General features: G+C 51.3%; 1 protein-coding gene across 14 annotated transcripts in view; it reads right to left on the bottom strand.

Annotated features, from left to right (window-relative positions):
• RAPGEF1 (Rap guanine nucleotide exchange factor 1) overlaps nucleotides 1-21,235 on the bottom strand; it is a 130,186-nt gene that overhangs the window by 102,559 nt on the left and 6,392 nt on the right. Inside the window, exon 1 of one of the 14 annotated variants that reach the window (XM_053908447.1) lies at nucleotides 5,425-5,879. The exons of 5 other annotated variants lie outside the window; for them this stretch is intronic. In XM_053908447.1, coding sequence (XP_053764422.1) covers nucleotides 5,425-5,488 — 64 coding nt within the window. In that variant the 5' untranslated portion in view covers nucleotides 5,489-5,879. Of the gene's footprint in view, nucleotides 1-5,424; nucleotides 5,880-21,235 lie in introns of those variants that run through there. 8 more of the 14 variants (XM_053908445.1, XM_053908453.1, XM_053908451.1 and 5 more) reach the window with 8 other exon arrangements.

Consider the following 21,235-nt stretch of genomic DNA (forward strand, 5'->3'; position numbering starts at 1 on the left):
TTAAAGCTAATCTCCTACAAGCTTGGCTTGGGAAGTTTACACTGGGACCTCACCTTAAGGAAATCATCCAAAAGAATCACAAATACATATGAATGAAGCTACTTATTGTCGCCTTGCTTATAACAGCAAAAAGGGGAAATAACCGCAATATTCAGCAGCAGGTAAATGATTTAATACGTTACGGGATATTAACATAATGGAATGGTACAGCCATTACAGTAGTTACGAAGACCACACAGAGGCATGAAATAAAAAAATGATTTGCACATGGTTACAACTCTATGAAAACTATGCATGCACGGGCAGCCGCTCTGGAAAAGATTACCAGTCGGAGCTAATACTTCTCTCTTTCAGGCCCTTTAGACGCTCGACATGCACTTTCTTCTTTGCATTTGGTCCATTTTTCCCAATCTTTTCTTTAATAACGTAACACCTTTTCCATTAAAGTAAAATGTAATTCCTCTGTCTGCAACCTAAAAATACCACCAACGATAAACACTATGTGCCAGGAGCTGTTGTAAGCACTTTACAGGTATGATTTACAGATGAGAAAACTGAGGTCTCGAAGTTCACTAAGATCACAATAAGCCAAGCAGCATGATGAGGAGCGAGGGTTCGGCCCCGGCATCTAGGCTCCGTAGTCCACACTCCTAGCCACGATGCAGTTATGGAAAAACACCACAACGTGACAGTACTCAGAACAGGAAGATGGACTGTGCTGATTACTTTCATATTCTAGTTCACTTGTGTTGGGTCCCGCAATAACCATTTTCAGAGAAACGCAACGCCACAAAAGCCCCCTGTGCCCCCAGTGCTGAGCACAACGGAAGCCTTCTCTGGACACTGAACACCCAGAGAGCTTGCAGACAGGGACGGCAAGGGCCAGTGCGGGCGGTCGCTGACTCACAGACCTCACAAGCACCTCTGCGATCACCTGACATGTGATCTCTCACACTGAGAGAAGGAAACAGGCAGAATTGGCAAACACGCTGCCAGCTGGGGCTGCACAGAGCCAGGCCCATGATCCATATCCGTGGATGTATGATAAGAAGGACTATCATTCATTATGTGCTCACTGCCTGCTAAGGGCTGTAACCCCCTTACGTGGATCACCTCATCTAGTTCTCTCAACGGTCCCTCGAGTAGGTGTTATTATTAATCTCACGTAGAGACCAGGATCGGGCTTGGAAGTGTGAGGTCACGCGGCTGGCCTCCCTCAGCTAGAAGGCACCGAGCCTGGTGGCCTGAACGGAGCACCCAGTGCTTGCCCAAGAGGCCGACACAGGCACCACTGTGGTCCCAAAGCAATGGAAGAAAGGCCAGAAGATGGATGGTGGGAGGTGGGCCGGCTTCTGCTCTGGCCAGAAAATCCATCAGTATAACTGCCTGGCACAAAGGTGTCCGGGGCCTGAGACGCTTCTTCACTACCTAGCTTGGAGTGGCAAGTCTAAACACCGTTGCGGACTGGAATCCAACCAGTTGCCCCTACAGCCCAGGGACCAGGGAGCACGTGGAATCAGCGTCAAGTCCCAGACTCCCTACCTCCACCCCCACCTCAGCCAGCCAATCTCCTTCCCAGCACCGCAAGCACCCCGCTCCCGGTCCCGTCCCATCCACCCCCCCCCCCCCCCCCCGGGGAAAGACACTGTTTATAGTCAGGGCTTCCACCGAGGGTGTTAATTTCGTTCACTCACACCCAGCTGAATACAAACATGCAAATCATCAAACATTTTCCATTTACCAGGCTGGTATGGCCCTGAGCTGCTGGGATTTCTGAAGGAGATAACCATTCCATTTGCAATGACTGCTGCAATGTTTAATTCCCAAGGAAACTCGTGCCTGCGTTATACTCCCCAAAGCCAAGACGACCATCGCAAGCAACTCTTCAAATTAATTCTTAAGAAGGAAGAATGAACGAATGAACGAACGAGTCTTCTGACAGGGCAGGATTAGAGGCGCATTTTAAAAGTTCAATTTAGCTCTAAATGGAAGGTTTCACCAGCTGTTTTGGTCAACGAATCAGCAACTAAATATTCACTATGATTTGAGTGCTTTTGGTGAAGCAATCTTTTGCACTGTGAACAATCCTCAATAGATTTACTCTGTAAATTCAGAATCGCCGTGGGATAGAGGAAGATGTACCTATTTTCACCCCCGATGTCTCCACTTTAGCAGGAAGGCAAAGAATGAACACCTCCAGGTCCCCGTAACCAGCACACAGGCCAGCGTCGGTGGCTACCATTTACTGAGCACCTACTCTGTACCAGGGCCCAGGCTCTGCCTTCATACCTCCTTTATACCCATGGTAACGCAGCAGCCAGGCAGTGGGAGTTTTGTCATCAAATGCACTCATGGAAGGCATCAAGTGACACCCCTCCACCAGTGTGGGAGACAGAACAAGGGTCCCAACAGAGAGCCTTCAGGGGGTTTACAATCAGATAGTGTATAAACAGATCAATAAAAAAAATACCTGCGGTGAGGGCTGTAAGGAAATAACACGGGAAGGCACCGTCATTTGGAGAAACCGTGGGAGGGAAGGGCAGTGAGGGAATGAGGCCACGTGGGATTACAAAATCCCCTTTTTCAAGGTCAGATGGCAAGCGTGGGGTGCAGCTCTCGCTGGCTGGAACTCTTAGGATCACACCGGAAGCCACTGCCTTATCCTACCTCCCATCGCGTGCGCGCGCGTCTGTGTGTGTGTGTGTGTGTGTGTGTGTGTGTGTGTGTGTGTGTATGGGGGCCTGCTAGAACTCACTATGGGACTGCAAATAACTCACAATTATCAACCACTGCAAGCACCCAGCACTGCAAAAAAAGCAAGCAGTACTGTTTTATCCTTATGTTTGGGGTTCTGAGAGCCATTAGAAAAACAAGAATAAGACAGGGTATAATGCTGGTCCCCTCAAAGGCTGTGCGCTGCACACTGTTTAAAATCCTTAGAGAGACGTCTCTCTGCCAGGTGTAAAATGCTCTTTAGGGGGAAAGCTGGCAGAGGGGGTAAGATTTGTGTTTCTTGCACTAATATCCTGTCACTTGATTTTTCAACTTTCCAGGCGTACAACCTGGAAACAGAAATGTAAATGATCTAAAGGGCAGATAGTGATTCCCTTTAAATTTGCTTTCAGAATGTACTCTGAGCTCGACCTTCCTAATCACAAATGTCTGGCTCCGGTTGAAGTCTGTATTCCCGGGAGCCCCTGCCACGGCTGGGCCACAGACGGGCTGAAGAAGTCAGGGGCAGCCTAGGCTGTCTGTACCAAACGCACACAAACACGCGTTCCCCGTTCCCTTGCCCCCAAAGCAGACACGGACACCATCCTGCGCTGCCGTGGAGCCTGGAGTCCCCAGTCATCCACCGAGACTTCACAGCCACGGTGAGCGTGGACCGCGGAAAATGCACGCAGATCGGGGTCACAGTGGTGCCTGGGACTCACTCGATCCGGTTCGAAAATCCCGTTTCCAAAACATCAACAACCTTTAAAGACAAAGACGAGCAACGGTGAAGGACTGCCCCCCACCCTTGCTCCTGTGGGTCCTTGGCAGGGCGCGGCCGGACTCTGGATCAGGGAGAGGCACTGCTCTCCCTGGTCTAAGCTGCACAGACAAACGCACCCGACACTGGCAAAGACGTGCTCCTGGCCAGCAGGGTCCGGGCAGACAGAAACCGGGGCAGGGAGCGGCTGTTCCTGTCCGCCCAGCCGGCCGCGGGCCCCGCAGTGCCCGCCAGCACCGCGCCCCCACACCCCTCTCATGGAAACTACCGGACACAAACACACAAACTGCAAAATGCAACACAGGCGGGGAACCCAGCTGCTTCCAGTGGAAATTTTAAGAAGTCTTAACTCTTCTACATCTTTCTAAGGAAAACCAGAGACTATCTGAAAACAAATACGTTAAATTCCCGTTATAAAAGCTGTGCCTCTGAGTTAACGGATTTTTATGACGATTTTCTTGTTGGCAGCCAGAGATACCAGCCCTGACACGTGGCCCTGAGCAAGAGCGGGGGATCCCGACCCACCTCAGTGAATACCCGCGACCGCTAAGATTCGTGCTACGGAAGGGTACCGCGCTACGGTATAACCAGCAACCGTCTTTTCAACGGTTCCCCCACAATGAGTAAAAATCCACTAACAAGAGTACAGCAAACCTCACCTGTCCATTACTTGGATTCTAACACGTGTTACACTTGCCCTACTTTGCTTCCAGGTATGTACACATGCACTCATTCACCTGCGCCATTTTGGAGTAAAATTATAGGCCACGAAACTCTGCCCCTAAGTACTTTAGTATGACTATCCCAAAAAGGACTTTCTCCTACGTGACTCCTTACCACTATTACACATAATGAAGCTAGCAACAGTCCCCAGATGCCATCTACCACCCAGCTCATATTCAAGTTTCCTGAGCTGTCCCCCAAATGTCTTTTATCACCGTTTTGTTCAGACCCAGACCCGATCAAAGGCCACGAGGGAGGACTCCTTTCACAGTAACATGCTGGACACAGAATGAGTGGTATAAAGCCAGAGAGGCTGGAACTTGACATTACGTTAGCAGCCTACCCAGTTTTCCCTTTTAAAAAGAAAAATAAATAACCCATAACCTGACCACGGAAGACAACTACTGTCAACCTTTCTGTGTATTTTCTCCCGGGTTGTATTTTCTGCATAAACACATACCCACGGATACAGCTGCAATCACACAGTCTTGCTGCTGGTCAAATGTTACCTCCATTTTTTGCGGAGTGGGGTTGTAAAAGAGCCACGACCCGAAGTCCTGGGGGCCAGCGGCTGGTCTGAGGGGTTGATCACAGTGAAAACAGCAGTCAGATGCGCTGGAGGACCAAGGTGCCCGGGGCCACGGTTCAAAGGGCCCCCAGTCCCAAGTGCTCTGTGGCAGTGCCTGTGGCCCACGGACCTCCTCCTCCTTAAAGTGGACACTGACACAGGGCCCTTGAAAGGCACAGAGCAGGCGTGAGCAGGCGTGAGCAGACGTGGGGTGTCTGGGACGGGCAAGCATGAGGTTTCTTATGGAAAGTACTTTGGAGTCTATGCGAGAAAAATGTTATATATTCAAAAGCTGTTAACATTCTCTCACCAAACCGTTCCAAAAGATTCAAACTCCCGGATATCAACATTTTTACCCGGCATATCTTTTAAAGCTTAAAATTTTCAATCAGCACACCTGCTGCATGGAACACAAACCTCAAGGTGAGCTACGTTCTCGGCCGAGTTGTGACGTCATATTGACATACGAATCGTTTTATTCCTTAGGACGGTTAATTTTCTTTAGACTGGACTATGCTGCACTGAGTGCTTTTTAGTGTGGAAGGTGTTTCCCAAGCAGTTTCAGCTCTGGTTCTGAGCCAAAATATCCCAATGAAGGCTGCCTCCTTCCTCCCGGAGACGAGGCCCAGGGCCTCCTTACCTTGTTTCCAGGGGCACAGACGGCTTCGTTTCCGGGGCTTCTGTTTTTCGGCAGCATTGCCCATTCTAAAGCCAGGGGCTCAGAGGGTTCTCCCAAGCCCAGGTGTCTTCGCTGAGCAGCGACTGAGGACCAAGGCACCGGCTGAAAGGGGCTTCATCTCTCAGACATCCCAATCACCCAGCAGCGAGCCCTGGCACACTCTTGCAGGAAAAACCTGATTTCTGCTCTGAGAGGTCTTTGCCTCCCGCCTTTCAAACTCCCTTCACTCCCAGGGAGGAAACCAGAAGGAAAGGCTTGTTATCGCCCTACCGGCGGGTCCCGTAACCGGTCGGTCTATATTAGGAAGCTCTTCCACGGCCTTCCTTTGACGCTCTATTACTCATCGGCACGGTAGCGGCCTCAGAGTGAACTGTATTTCCAAACACTTTCCACGCTGCCTTTTCCTGGGGGAGGAGTGGGCAATCAGGTGACCAAGAAGCTGAAAGTCAGAAATGGACCGAGTTTGGGTGTGCCATCAGAAACATTTTCCAGGCTGAGCTTTCATGGGTTATTCCTAACGACAGGCCATTCTCTTTATCTTCCCCTATGCCCAGAAAGTTGACATTTGAATCATTAGGGGAGGTCATGATTCCTTGAGAAGCAGCTGGACCACAGGGTCCTCATTTCAAAGTTGTTCTCTCAAGCAAATTTCTAGTTCATTTGTAAGGCTCATCAGTAAGTCAACTGTTTCTAACTTGGGACGCATTTTCTTATGAATGTGGCCAGTGACCCACCTCTGGTCCGCACATTAGGGAGGCAATACGGGACTCTAACAGATGAGCTGAATGGACAACGCATTGCTACCAGAAACAGAGCATTCACCTCCCGGCCAATACGATGTGGCTCCTTGTTTCACACAAATGCTTCAGGGATGCCGTGGACGCGTGTACCATATGATCAGACTCTATGTGACCACATGTTCAGTATTGAGGCATTACTACGGCAGCCCAAATCACTCACAGAAGGGCAGGGCCCACCCAGCTCCTCCCCTGCACTACAGATGGGGGGGGGGGGGGGATCAGGGCCACCACCTGGTGAGAGAGCGGAGTTCCATCTGTATCCTTGCCTAGGAAATCCCACTACCCATTTCCTCACGACTGGAGGAGGAAGGAGGGCAGTGGGAAGGTGCTGGCCCAGGAGGACAGCGGGCCTGGTTTGAATCTCTGTGAGCACTTTCAGCTGGGCAACTTGGGGACAGGAACCTAACCTCTCTGGTCCTGAGTTTTTCACTTATGTAAAATGTGTACAATTATGCCACCTACTTCATAGGGCAGCGAAAAGGTTAAATATGATGTTGAAAAAGTGCCTGGCACATAGCAGACACTCTTAAAGGATAGTTGTTTTTATTATTTTATTAAAGTCTATAAACATCCAGCTTCAGATATATTAAAGAAAACGTATTTACCTGCACAAGGGTTTTTTTTTGTTTTTTTGTTTTTTGTTTTCCCCCCACATCAGAGGAGACGTGCTGCAACATTCTGGTAGACAACTCATTTCTTTGGCGCAAATAAAATTTCACCTATGATGTCTGAACTATCAGAGTAACACCTTAGAATGTGGAAAGTGACCTAAAGCAGGGAGGTAATGCCGTGGCTGCCGAGGTTCTGAAGCATCTCACAGAGAACCCTCCCCTCCACACAAGGCGCTGCTGGATTTCCTGCAGGGCATGAACACTCCTGGAGGGAAATTAAGAGGCAAATCACGGGGAGAGGCAAGTGACGGCTGTAATGCGCACATTCACCTCCCCCAAGAGGCCCGGAGACGGAGGCAGGTGCCCGGCAGCTGACGCGAGGCTTTGTGCGTGGACTTTGTCTGCTCGGAGGAAAGTCTGATGTTGGTCACTTCCCCCCTGGAGAAAAATACAACAATATGAGGAAGCACCAGGCACTGTGGGAAGGCTCCAAGTGGGAGCTGCAGCTCAGCCCAGAACATAAACAAAGGGGAAGGACCAGCCTGGAGGTCAGGCTCAGCGGGGCACTGAGGCAGAAAGTCTGGGAGCCAGTCTTCTGGGCCCTCTAGGCCCTGCTTTGAAGTGACTTCCCTGCCCAGCCCCAGAGGAAATCAGCCAAGGCAAAAAACAAACAAAAAACAAAAAAAAAAACAAAAAAAAAAAACCCAACACATCTTGTGCAGAGTGTCACAGGAAGCACAGAGCACAGATTGCTATTTTCTTCTGACACGCTCGCACAGTCACACGTCAATCACAGAATGTGCGGTCGGAGGCACCTCAGGGGTTCACCTAATAAATACCAACACGGAGCTTAGGGAGAGTCAGATAACATGTGCTGAGACGTTCAGGGTAAGGGAAGTACGTCTAGCAGGGCAACCTAATCTAATCTCAGAGGTCAGGGAAGGGTGACACTCAGAGGGTGAGCAGGAATTGACCAAACAAAGGGGTGAACAGCACTTTGTGCAGGGGCAGCGTGTGCAAAGGCCCTGTTGAAGGTGGAGGTACATAAATGGGGGGACGTAAAGGAGAAGTCAGCTGGGAAGGGCCTTACAGGTACAGCGCTTGGTCTCGTGGGCTTCAGGGGGTTCCTGAAGTGTTGGCCAAACCGTGAGTGTTCATTTTGGGAGAAGGAAAGTCCACGGCTGTTATCGAAGTCTCAAAGAGCTCCAAAGGTTAGATTCACATCCCTCTCATTCCAAAATGAGGAAAATGAGATCCACAGAGAGAAAGACGTTTCCTCAAGCTTCCACAGCCAGAGAACCCAAGTCACAGACTCCCAGTCTGGTGTTTTTCCACATCCAGCCAGTTGCCTTATTTCTGGCAGGGGTGTATCAACAACAACAAAGTACTAATCCTCACTGAATATTGATACTGTATCCAAAACAAGGCTGCTTTGTTTCAATCCGGGCAGGCCTAAAAGGGACACTCTACAGAAATGAACCCTAAAGTAAAGTCCGCCACTCCATCTTTCCTGGGGTCTAACCTAACCTGCAAACCACGAGGGGTCAGAACCTCAGATTCCAAGGCATCCCCGTGAGCCAGCTTCTGGGTTCTGAGGACCTCCACCGGGCCTGCTAGTTCACTCGACAAGGGCAGCCACAGCAGGCCCCTCTCCGCTAACCAGCACCCGGCCTTCTGAAGAAGCTGTTCATTTGTTGTTCTTTTCAAAGTCAGGACTGGGCCAGGAATTAAATGCAGCCCAAGGGACACGAAGGGGAGAGAGCCCACACCCCTAAATGTATAATTCCACTCGGAACTGAGACTGAGACTACTTTTTTAAAAGTGAACAGAAATTAATTTTCTCCTCTGCCGCTTACTTCGTGATATTTGGAATACTTGGGAAAAGTGTAAATATGCGTGGAGAACACTTCTTAAAATGTTGAGGCTTCCCGGGATACCTACAAGAGGAATTCTCAAGTGCCCGGACTGGCATTCAAGGCCCTGCAGAGTCTGGTCCCCAAGTTACCTTTCCCACCTTTCTCTCCCACATGCCCCATGCTGGGGCCTAGCAACTTTGGCCAAACGCTCAACACCATGCCCAAACCCACGCCTGCTTACCGGCACCGTACCCTACCCCCCTTCCTCTCCGGCTACACAAAAGAAACCTAACAGTCAACGCCCAGCAGACGGTCAATGGGCAACCGTAAAGGGGTCCCACAATCTCTGCTCTGCTTGGACCACAGCGGTGTCAGAAGAGGGACAGGAGCCTACACCTTCCACCAGCTCTCCAGGCCTTCGGGATCGGTCGCCTCCTGCCCCTTACAGCTCCTGACTTGCAGGGACAGAGGCCCCCAGCCCGACAAGCAGCTGGCTCACTGTGGCCTCTACCCTGAGTGGGAGGGGCTCGGGAGGGCCACCAGGGCTATCTGCTTGTGCCCTCCGAGCTCCCCGAGAAGCACACCCCTCTCCAATAAGAGGCTGAGTCTGTACCCAATACGTGCCTCTCATTGCTCGGTCCACGAAAATCGGTGGGCCTCAGCTGTGTGCCAGGAGCCCTCCTGGGCTCTGGTGAAATAGCGGCTGACAGGAGCTTACCTCCCGACGAGGGAAAAGACCACGGAAAAGCAGCAAAAGGGCCACGTTAGAAGAAGGGAAACGAAAAGGCTGGGCTGAGGGGACCGTGGGGGGAGAGTGACGGGAAAGGTGGAGTGGCCCCCGAGTGCCATACAAACCGGACCTGGAGGAGTCAGGGCACAAACACACGCAAGAGCTTTGGTTCCCCGGCCCTTGGCATCGCCAGGCTTCCCGTCAGGACCGCACGACGGCCCAGATGCTGGCTCCACTTCTCCGATGAGAAAACCCACTTACGAGGAGGAGGCGTGAGCAACTTTCCAAGGTTCGTAACCAGCAAATGACGGACGCGGCTTCTGACCCGGGCTCTCGGGAGGCGCACCCCACGCCGCTCCAGGCAGACGGAACAGCCAGAGCAAAGGCCCTGAGGCAGGAGTGCACCTGGCATGTTCCAAGAACACTTGAAGGAAAAGCTCGAAAGCCTGCTCGGGGGCCAGAGTACAGGGCGCCACAGGCCACGGCAAGGACTCTGGGCTGACCTCACACTGTGACAGGAAGCTATCTGACAATCGTGAACAGGCCTGATTCGATCTAATGAATGCCGATCAGACGATGGTGAGGCAAGGGTGGAAACCAAAAAGCCAGTTAGGAAGGAGGGGGCCTCGGCAGTCCAGGGAGAGACGGTGGTGGCCCGGACCAAGTGCCAGGGAGGAGGGGATACATCAAAAAGCAAGCCCCAGAGGACTTACGGATACGTCGGGCGTGGCTTGGGGGAGGAGTCAGGGCTGAGCCTGATGGCTTAGATCAAAAACGGCATTATTTCCTGCCGTGGGCACCCCGGGAGGAGCCGGTGAGGGGGTGGGTGAGGCGGAGAACCACGAGCTCTGGTCTGTGCACGTCACACGAGAACCCCTGCCAGACGTCCGGGCAGAGAGCAAGTGGGCAGCCTGTAGTTCAGGGGTGAGTTTGGGGCTGGAAACATACACATGGGAATGACCGGTATCTGCGTGGCGTTTAGAGACACGGGCCTGAGATCTCCTGGGAAGAAAGCAGAGGACTCAGCCCCGGGACTTTCCAAAACTGAGAGTCTGGAAAAGAGGATCCCGAGAAAGGAGGGCTGAGAGGGACGTGCCTTCATGCTGCTGGGACACGTCCACGCGAAGACAATTCAGGAGCAGCTTGTAGACATTTACCACGATGCGTTTAAAGTCCTAAAGTGAATGCTGGGTGACTTTAAACGTAGCTTAAAGTGTAGCATTTGGTCTTCAAGTTCCAGATGTGCAGTTTAAAGACGCCTTGCTGACGATGACTAATGTGTCAACCTAATTAATTAGCTAATCTTCCGAGGCACAGGATACATTTAGCGTGAGAGTCATCCAAGGTTCTCCACAACTGCCAATCTTCTGGCCGTCCTGTCAGCGCTAATTAGACCACCGCGGACGAGAGCACAGAGTGCCGGGGAAGCGGTGTCCACACGGTCATTCTCGGGCTGCTCACTCCTGCTTGTGGTACCAGAATCATCTTCGCTCTGTGAGGCCTTTGACACTTACTCATTTTCTAAGGGTCTCGGCACCGAGCACTGGCTTCGACCCGGCTCTCCCACGTGGCAGCTGCACGAGTCACGTGAACCTTTCCAGGCCTCCCTTTCCCCATCTGTAGGCTGAGGCCACCACCCCCTCCCTGCAGTGCTGCCGAGATGATTAAACATATGCACACAGCACGGCTCCCGGCATCGATGCACAGAAGTCCCGTCCCACAGCCTTACGACTACACTACCCTAAGGGCGGCGCTTGGGGTCAGATTCCTAGGACCCTTCCGTCCGCTCCACACTTAACTCTAAGCAGTGGTTCCAGAGGGTGTCCTCCGCTCAGCCACCCCAGCAGCAGCAGCAGCATCACGGGGCCGCTCGCGAGAAATGCCAACGCTCAGCCCAACTCCAGATCTAGTGAATCAGGTACCGGGGGTTGGAGCCCAGCATCTCCGTGTGCTAAAATCCAAGACCAACCACAGAAGGTGGGCAGGATGTGGGGCTACCTACAGGTCCTCAGGACAGGGACCACCCGGCCCTAGAAGACCCTGCCATCACTACCTGCTAATGAAACAGGCTGCAAGTTACCAACTTATCATAAATACAGAGTGTCCTGTCTTTCTAAATGTTCTCCTTAAACATCAGGTATATCACTTAAATAAAAATGAAATTTTAGGGGTGCCCAGGTGGCTCAGTTGGTTAAACACCTGACTCTTGGTTTCAGCTCAGGTCATGATCTCACGGTTCGTAGGTCTGAGCCCCACAGGGGGCTCTGCACTCACAGCGTGGAGACTGCTTGGGATTGTCTCTCTCCCCCTCCCCCACTCCTGGGCATACCGTCTCAAAACAAATAAACTTAAAAAAATACTGTTTAAAAATGAAACTGTATAAAAATTCAATCTTCCCATACACACTTCTATAGCAACACAGAAAACAAAATCTCCATCCACCTTCACCTAGACCCGTGTTGCCATATAATTATTTTCCCAACTTCCTCTGTAAGACTTGACACAAACACTAACATCCTTTCTATCCGTTCCGAAGAATATGAATTTAAGATCTGGTTAACCTGATTGTGCTCATAAGGAAAACCCGTTCTGATCGTTGTATGTACATGTTTATTGTTTTTTTAAACCAGACTGTCCCAGATTTTGATGCTTCCATGAGTTGAGTGACTAGAACATACGGAGAGGCAGGTGCCCACAGGGAGAATGGGACTCAGATCAACTCGCTGACCCTCCCGCAGCTTCTGTGGGCTCGATCCTGCGTTGGAACAGACCCTATTTTGAAACAGTTCTCTCGCTGCAAACCAAGACCCTCTCCAGCACAAATGTGGAACCCAGCAGTTGTAAATGACGCCTCCCTCGGTGTTTTCCCATCCAAACTAGGACATTTTTGAGAGTGCCAGGGAGGATGCTATTAATAACTACGCCAGGACAGCAGGTGTAAGCCGGGATGCGCACTCATCACCCCATCTGTCACAGTCTACGTGAGCACAGACACCTAACTGCGAGACGAGAACAGGACTCCATTTGTTAAGCTCCAGAGTCTGACTCTTCAACGGCTAGGTGCTGCTCGCAGAGGCTGAACCAGTTGCCTTGAGCTCCGTGAGAGCAGGGGCCGGGGCTTCTGTACCGCCACGTCCCCAGCATCTGGTGCCATGAACTGTAGACGCTACGTGCTCAAGAAGCCAGCTAAAAGAATGAATCAATGCTTCACATTGTATTTCCCTGAACCGGAGATGTATATTTCTTCACAATTTAACTTTTGAAATCAGGGGTGTTCTTTTTTTTTTTTTTTTAATTTTTTTTAACGTTTATTTATTTATTTTTGGGACAGAGAGAGACAGAGCATGAACGGGGGAGGGCAGAGAGAGAGGGAGACACAGAATCGGAAGCAGGCTCCAGGCTCCGAGCCATCAGCCCAGAGCCCGACGCGAGGCTCGAACTCACGGACCGCGAGATCGTGACCTGAGCTGAAGTCGGACGCTTCACTGACTGAGCCACCCAGGCACCCCGGGGGTGTTCTTTTATAATCTACGTTGCTAATGTATTTTCTTTGTTTCCTGAGAAGCGTTATTAAACCGACAACATGCCTTACGTGTGTTGGTGCCGTATTACCAAAACAATACAGCGACGGCCTGTGATCCCGGACTCACAGAGATGGGTCAGTGATACTCACGGGACCAGAGACCCTATCGTGGCAATCTCAAGGAGGCAGCTCCCCAATGGAGGCACCATTCCATCTAACAGAGTCTGCCTGGCCTTAAAATTCTCGGGAACAGCCGCGATCTTGCTTCTCCATAGATCATCCTCCCCTCCCCGCCAGGTCAGTGATACCTTCTCATGAATGGGGCCAATAGCCTGGAATCCTGCCAAACGGTGGAGTAAATGCCATCTGTGTTCTCAACTCAGAGAGTGAGTGCCAACAACGGTATCCAGGCAGTCTCGGATGGAAGCCACGGGGGAGCGCGAGAGTCTTTATCAAGCGCTGACGTGCGCTAAGCACTGACCCTGTGCCAGTCCACAACACCCACCGGGCTCTGGCCCCTGCTGCACTTCCGCTGGCCACCCGTGGACTCATCTGTTCAGGCAGACAGAGGTGGGCACCAAAGGCTGCCAGAGGGCAGCCCTGGACAGCACCCTCTCTCTGTGAGGGTCCTTGCAGGAGCCGAGCACAGCTGAGCAGCTCAGGTCCAAGGCGACAAGATCCACATTGGGTGGGTACAGGATCCACCTGGCTTAAAAGCCTCCTGCCCCACAGGAACCACCATCTCATAATCACGCAGGTTTCCTCGGGGGACACGCCCAGTTAGAGTCGTCACCGCGCGAAGTCCCAAGCATGGTTGTCCCACCAGGTGCTTACAGACTACGTCTGGTTCCTCCCAGCTCAGATGAATTAATGAAATGAGAAGCCATTTTTGCCATGAGCACTGCTGCCCAGTAACACAGTTGTCTTGTGCCATGATTATTTCAATGTTTTAATGCAACTCGCGAAGACATTTAAGGTTAAACAATGATTAAATACTGAAAAATATGCTAACTGTAGGTAAGTCTTTATGAGTTGTGGTAAATACACATAACATAAAATTTAGCACCTTAGCCATTTTTAAGTGCACAGTTCGGTGGTAACAAGCACATTCATCCCGTCACATATATGACTACCATCCAGCCACACAACTCCTTTGGCCTTAACAAGGCGTCGTTAACCAGTAACCACCCGTCCTCCCCTCCCCCAGCCCCTGCAACCACTATCCTACTTACTTCCTGTCTCTACGATTTCGACCACTCTTAGGTACCCCGTGCTAGCGGGATCCTACAGTATTTGCCCTTTTGCGACCGGCATATTTCACCTGGCCATCATGTCCTCAAGGTTCATCCACGATGAAGCCCATGTTAGAATTTCCTTCCTTTTCAGGCAGGTAACGTTCCGTTGTGTGTACGACCACGTTTTGTTGATCTCCTCGTCCATCGGTGGACACTTGGGTTGCTCCCACCTCTGGGCTCCTGTGAACAACGCTGCTATGAAGCTGGGTGTACAAATGTCTTCCCGAGAGCCTGCTTTTATTTCCTCACACTCAGAAGCAGAATTGCTGGGTCAGATGGTAATTCTATCTTTAAGTTTTGGAGGAACCGCCATGCTGTTTTCCATAGCAACTGTGGCATCTTACGTGCCCACTAGCAGTGCACGATGGTTCCAGTTTCTTTCTTTTAGTGTGCAAACCCCAGTGAAGAGTGGAGCAGTGCCAAGGGACAGGGAAGCACAAGAGGGCATGATCACGTTGTCCACCACAAAGATCCGCTCCTTAACCCCTCGGACCTTCTGGGAAGTGGCAGGTACTGTGTCTTTGGACTGACGCCCTGCGGATGAAAGGGAAAGCAGGGGTCCACTGGTTCTCATCTGCGCTGGTCAAAGTCTGCCTCAAAGAGGTGGGGTCCCCGGCACTTCCGGGCTGCGCACGCCAAGCAGGTTTCTACAGCATCCCACACTGCAGCATTAAGGAGAAGCCCCGAAGAGGTGCTGGGCGACACCTATGAGCAGCCGGTTGGAGCCTGTGCAGAACTGATCTGGGCAGCAATGGCTGGACTGAATACAACAGGTGAGCCTGAGAGAATCTGGAGCTGAGCACAGAGATGTCGACGTAAACTCTGTTCTGGGAAACGAGGAACCGCTCAGATGGCTGACCGACCTCAATGACTGCCCCCCCCCCCCCCCCCACTGGGATGGAGTCACCAGGTTCCTGGGGGCAAGTGGGTCCCTACTTTCCCTCCATCTAGTCTCAGGGCCTTTCCCTGTCCACGTGGTCTCCGTATGTCATCTCTGTCACTACTGTGCCGCACGAGGGCAAAAACTAGAGTGCTAGGGCGCCTTGGACCCGAGGCTGGTCTCCACCAGCCCCAGACCCAGGGTCAGAGATCCGCCTCCACAGCCGTGCGTATGAAAGGATGCCGGCCCGCACCAGCTGTTCCAATTTCTACACATCCTCACCAACACTTGTCATTTTCCGTTTTTTGTTTTTTGAAAGCAGCCATTTTAGTGGGTGTGACGTTGCATCTGTGGTTTTGATTTGCATTTCCCTAATTTCCCTAATAACGGATGGTGTTGAGCACCTTTTCATGTGCTTATTGGCCATTTGTGATCTTCTCTGGAGACGGCTACTCAAATTTTTTAATTGGGCTGCTTGATTTTTGTTGGTCAAATGCCATCCCTATCTATTTCCAGGAAACAGACCCAGTTAACCAAGATAAAATTCTACGCAGATAAACACTGACGATATTCACACAATGGAACACAACTCAGCTACAAAAAGGAATGAACTGCTGGTAAGAACAACTACATGAATCTCAAAGGCACTACACTGAGTAAAAGAAGCCATTTTCCGAAAGTTACATGTTACATGATATTCTGGAAAAGGCAAAACTACAGGGATGGAAAACAGACCCATGGCTGCTAGGAGTCAGGGACGGGGGAAGGAACTGGCCACAAAGAGGCAGCAAGTCTCAATCCTGACTGTGGCAGAGGCTACACAAGTCTAGAGATGAGTCACAGCTCAAGACAACGAACGGTATACCCCAAAGAAGGTCAATTTTACTGCATGTAAATTAAAAGAGTTTTCATGCAGAAGGCAAAAGGGTTTCTCCTTTTACCCACATTGACATTATGCTTAAGCAGCTTACAAGCATCATTTGGTAGAACCCTCACCAAACTCCAGGAATATACAATGATTAACAGTCATTTGAACCCAGGTGTGACTAAAGTGGGAGAAACTAAGTCCTGATTATTTCAGATACGTGAGATTCCATTCAAGCGTTCCGAGACGTGGAGTGTTTGCTAATTATTATTTATCCTACAGTAGCAGCAATTTAGAGGGGTAAAACCATGTCCACACATAAATGCATCTTTCCCGCTGGGGACAGGGTCTACTGAGCTTCTGTCAAATCCTTAATAGGACTTACGACCTTAAACAACTCAGGAATCACCCCTCCAGTCCCAAGGTTCGGGGAGGGATCGTGGCCTGCCCCAGAGGCACAGCAGGTCTGTGGCACTTCCAGACACTCAGGCCAGTGAGTGTCCCTCTCCATCGACCAAAGATGTCACTGTTCGAAGCATTCCTAGCGACAGCCACTCACATGTTCCCCGCGGTGATTTTAGTGCACACGATTTCTTCACCGGTAGGAGCATTTCACCTACCAAGCTGGAACCAGGGCACTTTGGGCTCCCTGCAACACAGGGCCGAAATGTGGTCCAGGTCCCTAACCCAATTCCTATCTTGGTCACATATAAAAACTGTATTTATTCTATAACCTTGCACGTTTAGGGTAATTAAGAGAGACGGTTCCCAGTGAACAGAAAAAACAAGGACAGAGCATGCAGAAAAGCATGCTTTTGATCTCTGCCTTTGGTTTTCAGATGAGCTCAGAGAATTACTATTTGTAAGGCACTCTTGACAAGCTGAGGCAGGAGCCCAAATTAGTGTGGTTATGCTAATTAAGTGAGAGGTTCTGTAGCTCCAGGACCCAATGATTAAAGAAAGTGAAAAGAACTGACTGGGCTTTGGTCTCTGTGCAAACAGCCCTGTGCTCTGAGCGAGCTTGCACTGACAAACCTCTAAGACTAGACACACACACACACACACACACACACACACACACACACACACACACAGCCCTGTGCTCTGAGCGAGCTTGCACTGACAAACCTCTAAGACTAGACACACACACACACACACACACACACACACACACACACAGCCCTGTGCTCTGAGCGAGCTTGCACAGACAAACCTCTAAGACTAGACACACACACACACACACACACACACACACACACACACATATCGCAGAAGCCCAGGACAGCACGGGTTAAGGGAGACTCAGAACAATACATCAGCACCTCTGAATTTATCCTAACTGTGAAAACTCATCAAGGAGGAAAAATAAAGGGTACGAAATCACCTGCTTGTGGCACTCAAGGCAATTTGTAAGCTACTTGCCCAAGAGGACCCTGCACGGCTGGCGGTAATGCTGCTGTCACAAGACAAAAGCACCAACTGCGATCAGTTCTCCTTCAGAGCTGAACAGAGATGGTTTAATGAGTCCAGAGATCACCCCTGCAAGGAGAGACTGAGGTGCTGTCTCTGGGGAGGAAGCAAAAATACACCTGCAGGCAATCAGCCTGCTCCGGCTGTGGGATAAGCTGCCACCCAGGAGGACAGGCCTACTCCTTCTACACAGACGTAGGAGACGATATCATCAGGCCTTTCCTCAATCTCCCTGCATGTGCGGGGGCCACCTGCAGCTGAAATGAAACGTCATCTATCCTTCCTATAAGTGATCTTTCTGGAGGTTTATCACTTAGTTATACAAACCTATTCTCTGGAACTCAGCTTTCTCAAATTCAGGGGGAAAAAAGGTGGGGGGAGAGACCCTGAGCAGAGCGGGACATTCGGGGAGAACAAAAGCTAATGCTCACGAGCACTTCTGTGTCAAGACTCTGTTAATATGCTCCAGGTACGTCATCTCATTTAACCCTCCCTGGAGGCCATAAGCAGGCGTGGTTATGATCCTCCCGATTTTACAGATTTTACAGATAAGGACCGAGGCTTACACAGGCACGGTGACTCGCCCAACATCCCATGCCACCGTACGGGGGGAGCTGGAGTCAAGCCCACGGCCATCGGACTCAGAAGCCCAAGCCTCCGTCACTGTTCCCCACGGAGTCCATCCTGCCTTTCTGCAGACGGGGAGCCCGAGGGCTCAGAGGCGTGCTGACGGTGCTTCCATGCAGACCCAGGGCCCACGAGGCAGGTCTCCCAACCTCCAGCCCCAGGCCCAGGCTGCTCCTAACGTGAACGAGTGTCAAGAAAGTATGAAAGCCTAAGTCGAAAGTCCCCTGCACATACACAGCACAGGCGGGGGCCAGACTGTCAACTCCCTAAAGGCACAGATGGCCTCTAATCTTCCCAGCACCCTCCACCGCCCTGGCAGACTACTGGCACTCAGCGCGCACTCGGCCATCAATGCATAGATGGCTGGACGGACGGGTGGGCGGAGAGCTGTTTTAACCAAGGGCCTCTTCCCGCCATTCACGTCCAAAGCAGATTCCCCTACAATATTTTTAGCAAATGTACTTTTTAAGTCACCTCTGAGAAACCAGATGCTGCTTTGAAAACCTGAAGACAGATGCAGAAACACCTTCCCCATCCCCTGAGAGGCTGGAAAGCCCCAGGGGACTCCAGACAAAGGACAATGTGGGCGGCTCCAGGCCAGCCTCCTGGTGGCACCAGACCCCAGATCCAGGCTCTCAGAGGGGCCAGGGAACACATGCATTGGAGGAGGGGAGGGGAAGCAACAAAAAACACCCAGGGTCCCCAGCTGGCTCTGCCTCTCACTCGGCACATGACCTCAGCAAGCCACTTCTTGTCTTACTGCCTCCCTTTCCTCAGCAACTGTCAAATGGGCACAATACCTGCCATTTCACTCTCGTTATAAGAAGAGAACTCATGAAATCGCACACGTATCTAAAGGTGAAGCTCCTAGCACGGTACCTGACATATAGGAAGTACCCAGCAACTGTTAACTGCTGTTCTCTTCAACTGGGAAAAACGTTGTATGACTCCAATACCTTACGATAACCAAACAAAAGAACAAAACCCAAAACAACAGCAAAAAAGAAACACAAAACCCACGTCTAGAGAAGTGTTTTGAAAGCTATGATGAATTACGTAAGTTTTACCGTGATGATAGTTAAGTGCCACACAATATCGGTGTCATTAAAAGCCAACAAAACAACCCCAATACATCCAACTCCCCCCTTGATATTGCTCACAAAGAATCAGCATTAGAAAGAGTTCTGGGACGGGTTTGGCCACCCCATCAGGTTACAACAGAGGTGACAGAAGCTCAGAAAGATTAAGCCATTTGCCCAAGGTCACCCACCCAGCATGAAGCAGGGCTCCCTGGCCCCCTTGTGAGCTAGAGCAGGAGAGCCAGGGCCACTGTCCCTCCCAGCATCCCATCCGGCATTCATTAGTGGCCCTTTCAGTGCCTCGGTGGCAGAGGGGTCCCTGGAAATGCAGAGGCCCAGTTTTGCCCAAGTCACAACAGTCGAGAGAATAATGTCATCACAGCCAATGGAAATACAGAAAAATGGGCTGCAGTCCCAACTTGGCCCCCACTCAGCGTATGACCACCGGCAGATCTCAAATGTTCTGGATCTCAAGATCCCATGCAAAAAAAGGAAAGCTTGTGTCTCAGTTTCCTCCTGCAGTTGAACGAGAACCTCCCGCTGTAAGGATTAAATGAGACCACGTGGGTAAAACACGCAGCACAGGGCCTGGTACGGTAACGTGGGAAGCGTTACTGAAATTCGCTGCTACTATGACTCTTGTGTTTGTCGCCGAAAGGAGGAGCTGAGAGTAGCCAATTCCATGACCCGTGTACAATCACCCATCTCTGTATTCACGGCCAGCCACGTGCAGGAAGGAGGCACACGTGATTATCCATAAGCAGCAAATAAACACAACCACTGTGTCCAAACAGACGTTTTGGGGTTTTGTTTGCTAGTTTTGGGCCAACTAAGGGGCAGTTGGAGCCACCACACTGCACCGGACTCCACTGTCCCTCTTCACGCCGCGTCCACACCTGCCTCCTCCCAAAGGCTGCGTGCAGAAGCCCCGCTCAGGGATTCCATGGGCTGCCGCCACTCTGAACGGCATGGCACGCGGCCGGGAGCCACGCTTGTCAAGTCCGCGCCGATGGCATAAATGTCTGAAAAACCAGAAAGCAAATGCGTGAACTCCGCCCTTTTGTCTCCGGCCCGGGGAGCACCGCAGGCCACCCAGGCCACCCGGTGCCTGACAGCCCCACTTCTATGCTTTACAAGTAGGGCGGTTTCCTGATCGCGAAAAGCCAGCGAAAAGCAAGGAGCAAGATCGCCTTTCGGGAACTAATGAGAACAGAGGGTCTGAGCTGCGAAGAGGCAGCCACGGTGTTCCAGGAAGACGCAGTCCGACCGCAGGTGGGGACTCCACCACCCACCTTCCGAACCACAGCCTGGAAGGAAAGGTGGGGAGAGACGGTGGCCATCAGACAGCAGACTTTCAATCCAGTAGGTAAATCTCTGCACGGCATCTTCGTTCACAGAGGAGGAGGACGGGACATAAGACACTCTGCCTGAGCCCCCGGACAAAGAGGAAAGGGGGAGCCAGGAGCACCCCAGCAGCCTACCTCTCCCGGCCCCCCAGGGAGCGCGCACTCACAAACAGTCCACAAACAGAGCTGACGGTGCAGGCGGCTCGTCCTAAATAGCACCCAGAGGCCGACTGAAAAAATAAGTAGAGACGAGGACTCTCATCAGGGCCGCGCTGCTGCGGGGAGCAGGCTGAGCAGAACTGGCATATGCCAACGGTTTGGAAATAAAAGGCCAAGTCCCAACTGTTCAGATGCCTGAGAGGACTGTCCCTGTGTGTCCCCGAGTCCCGCACAGCCATTACAAACATCAGTGGCCTGACGGTCGCAGGCTCAGAGGGGAGCGTGGCTCAGTCTCTCACCACGTCGTCGCAGAGCTCCCTCAATAGTGCTCCGAGGCTTTGATCTCAGCCTTCCCGTGAGTTTTCAGAAAACTACACCAGAACAGCGATCAACGTATCTGGTTAACACAAGCCCACAACTGTCTGCATATCCTGATCAGATTAGTGGTCCTACTAATTCACCAAGAAACATCCTAACTGGCAATTCAAAACCCAGAAGAAGCTCCATTTAAAGATAATTTTGGGGGTTGCC

Source organism: Panthera pardus, unplaced genomic scaffold (assembly GCF_024362965.1).
Source record: "Panthera pardus isolate Hobbes unplaced genomic scaffold, ASM2436296v1 HiC_scaffold_20, whole genome shotgun sequence".
In the NCBI taxonomy this organism is placed as follows: Eukaryota; Metazoa; Chordata; class Mammalia; order Carnivora; family Felidae; genus Panthera; species Panthera pardus.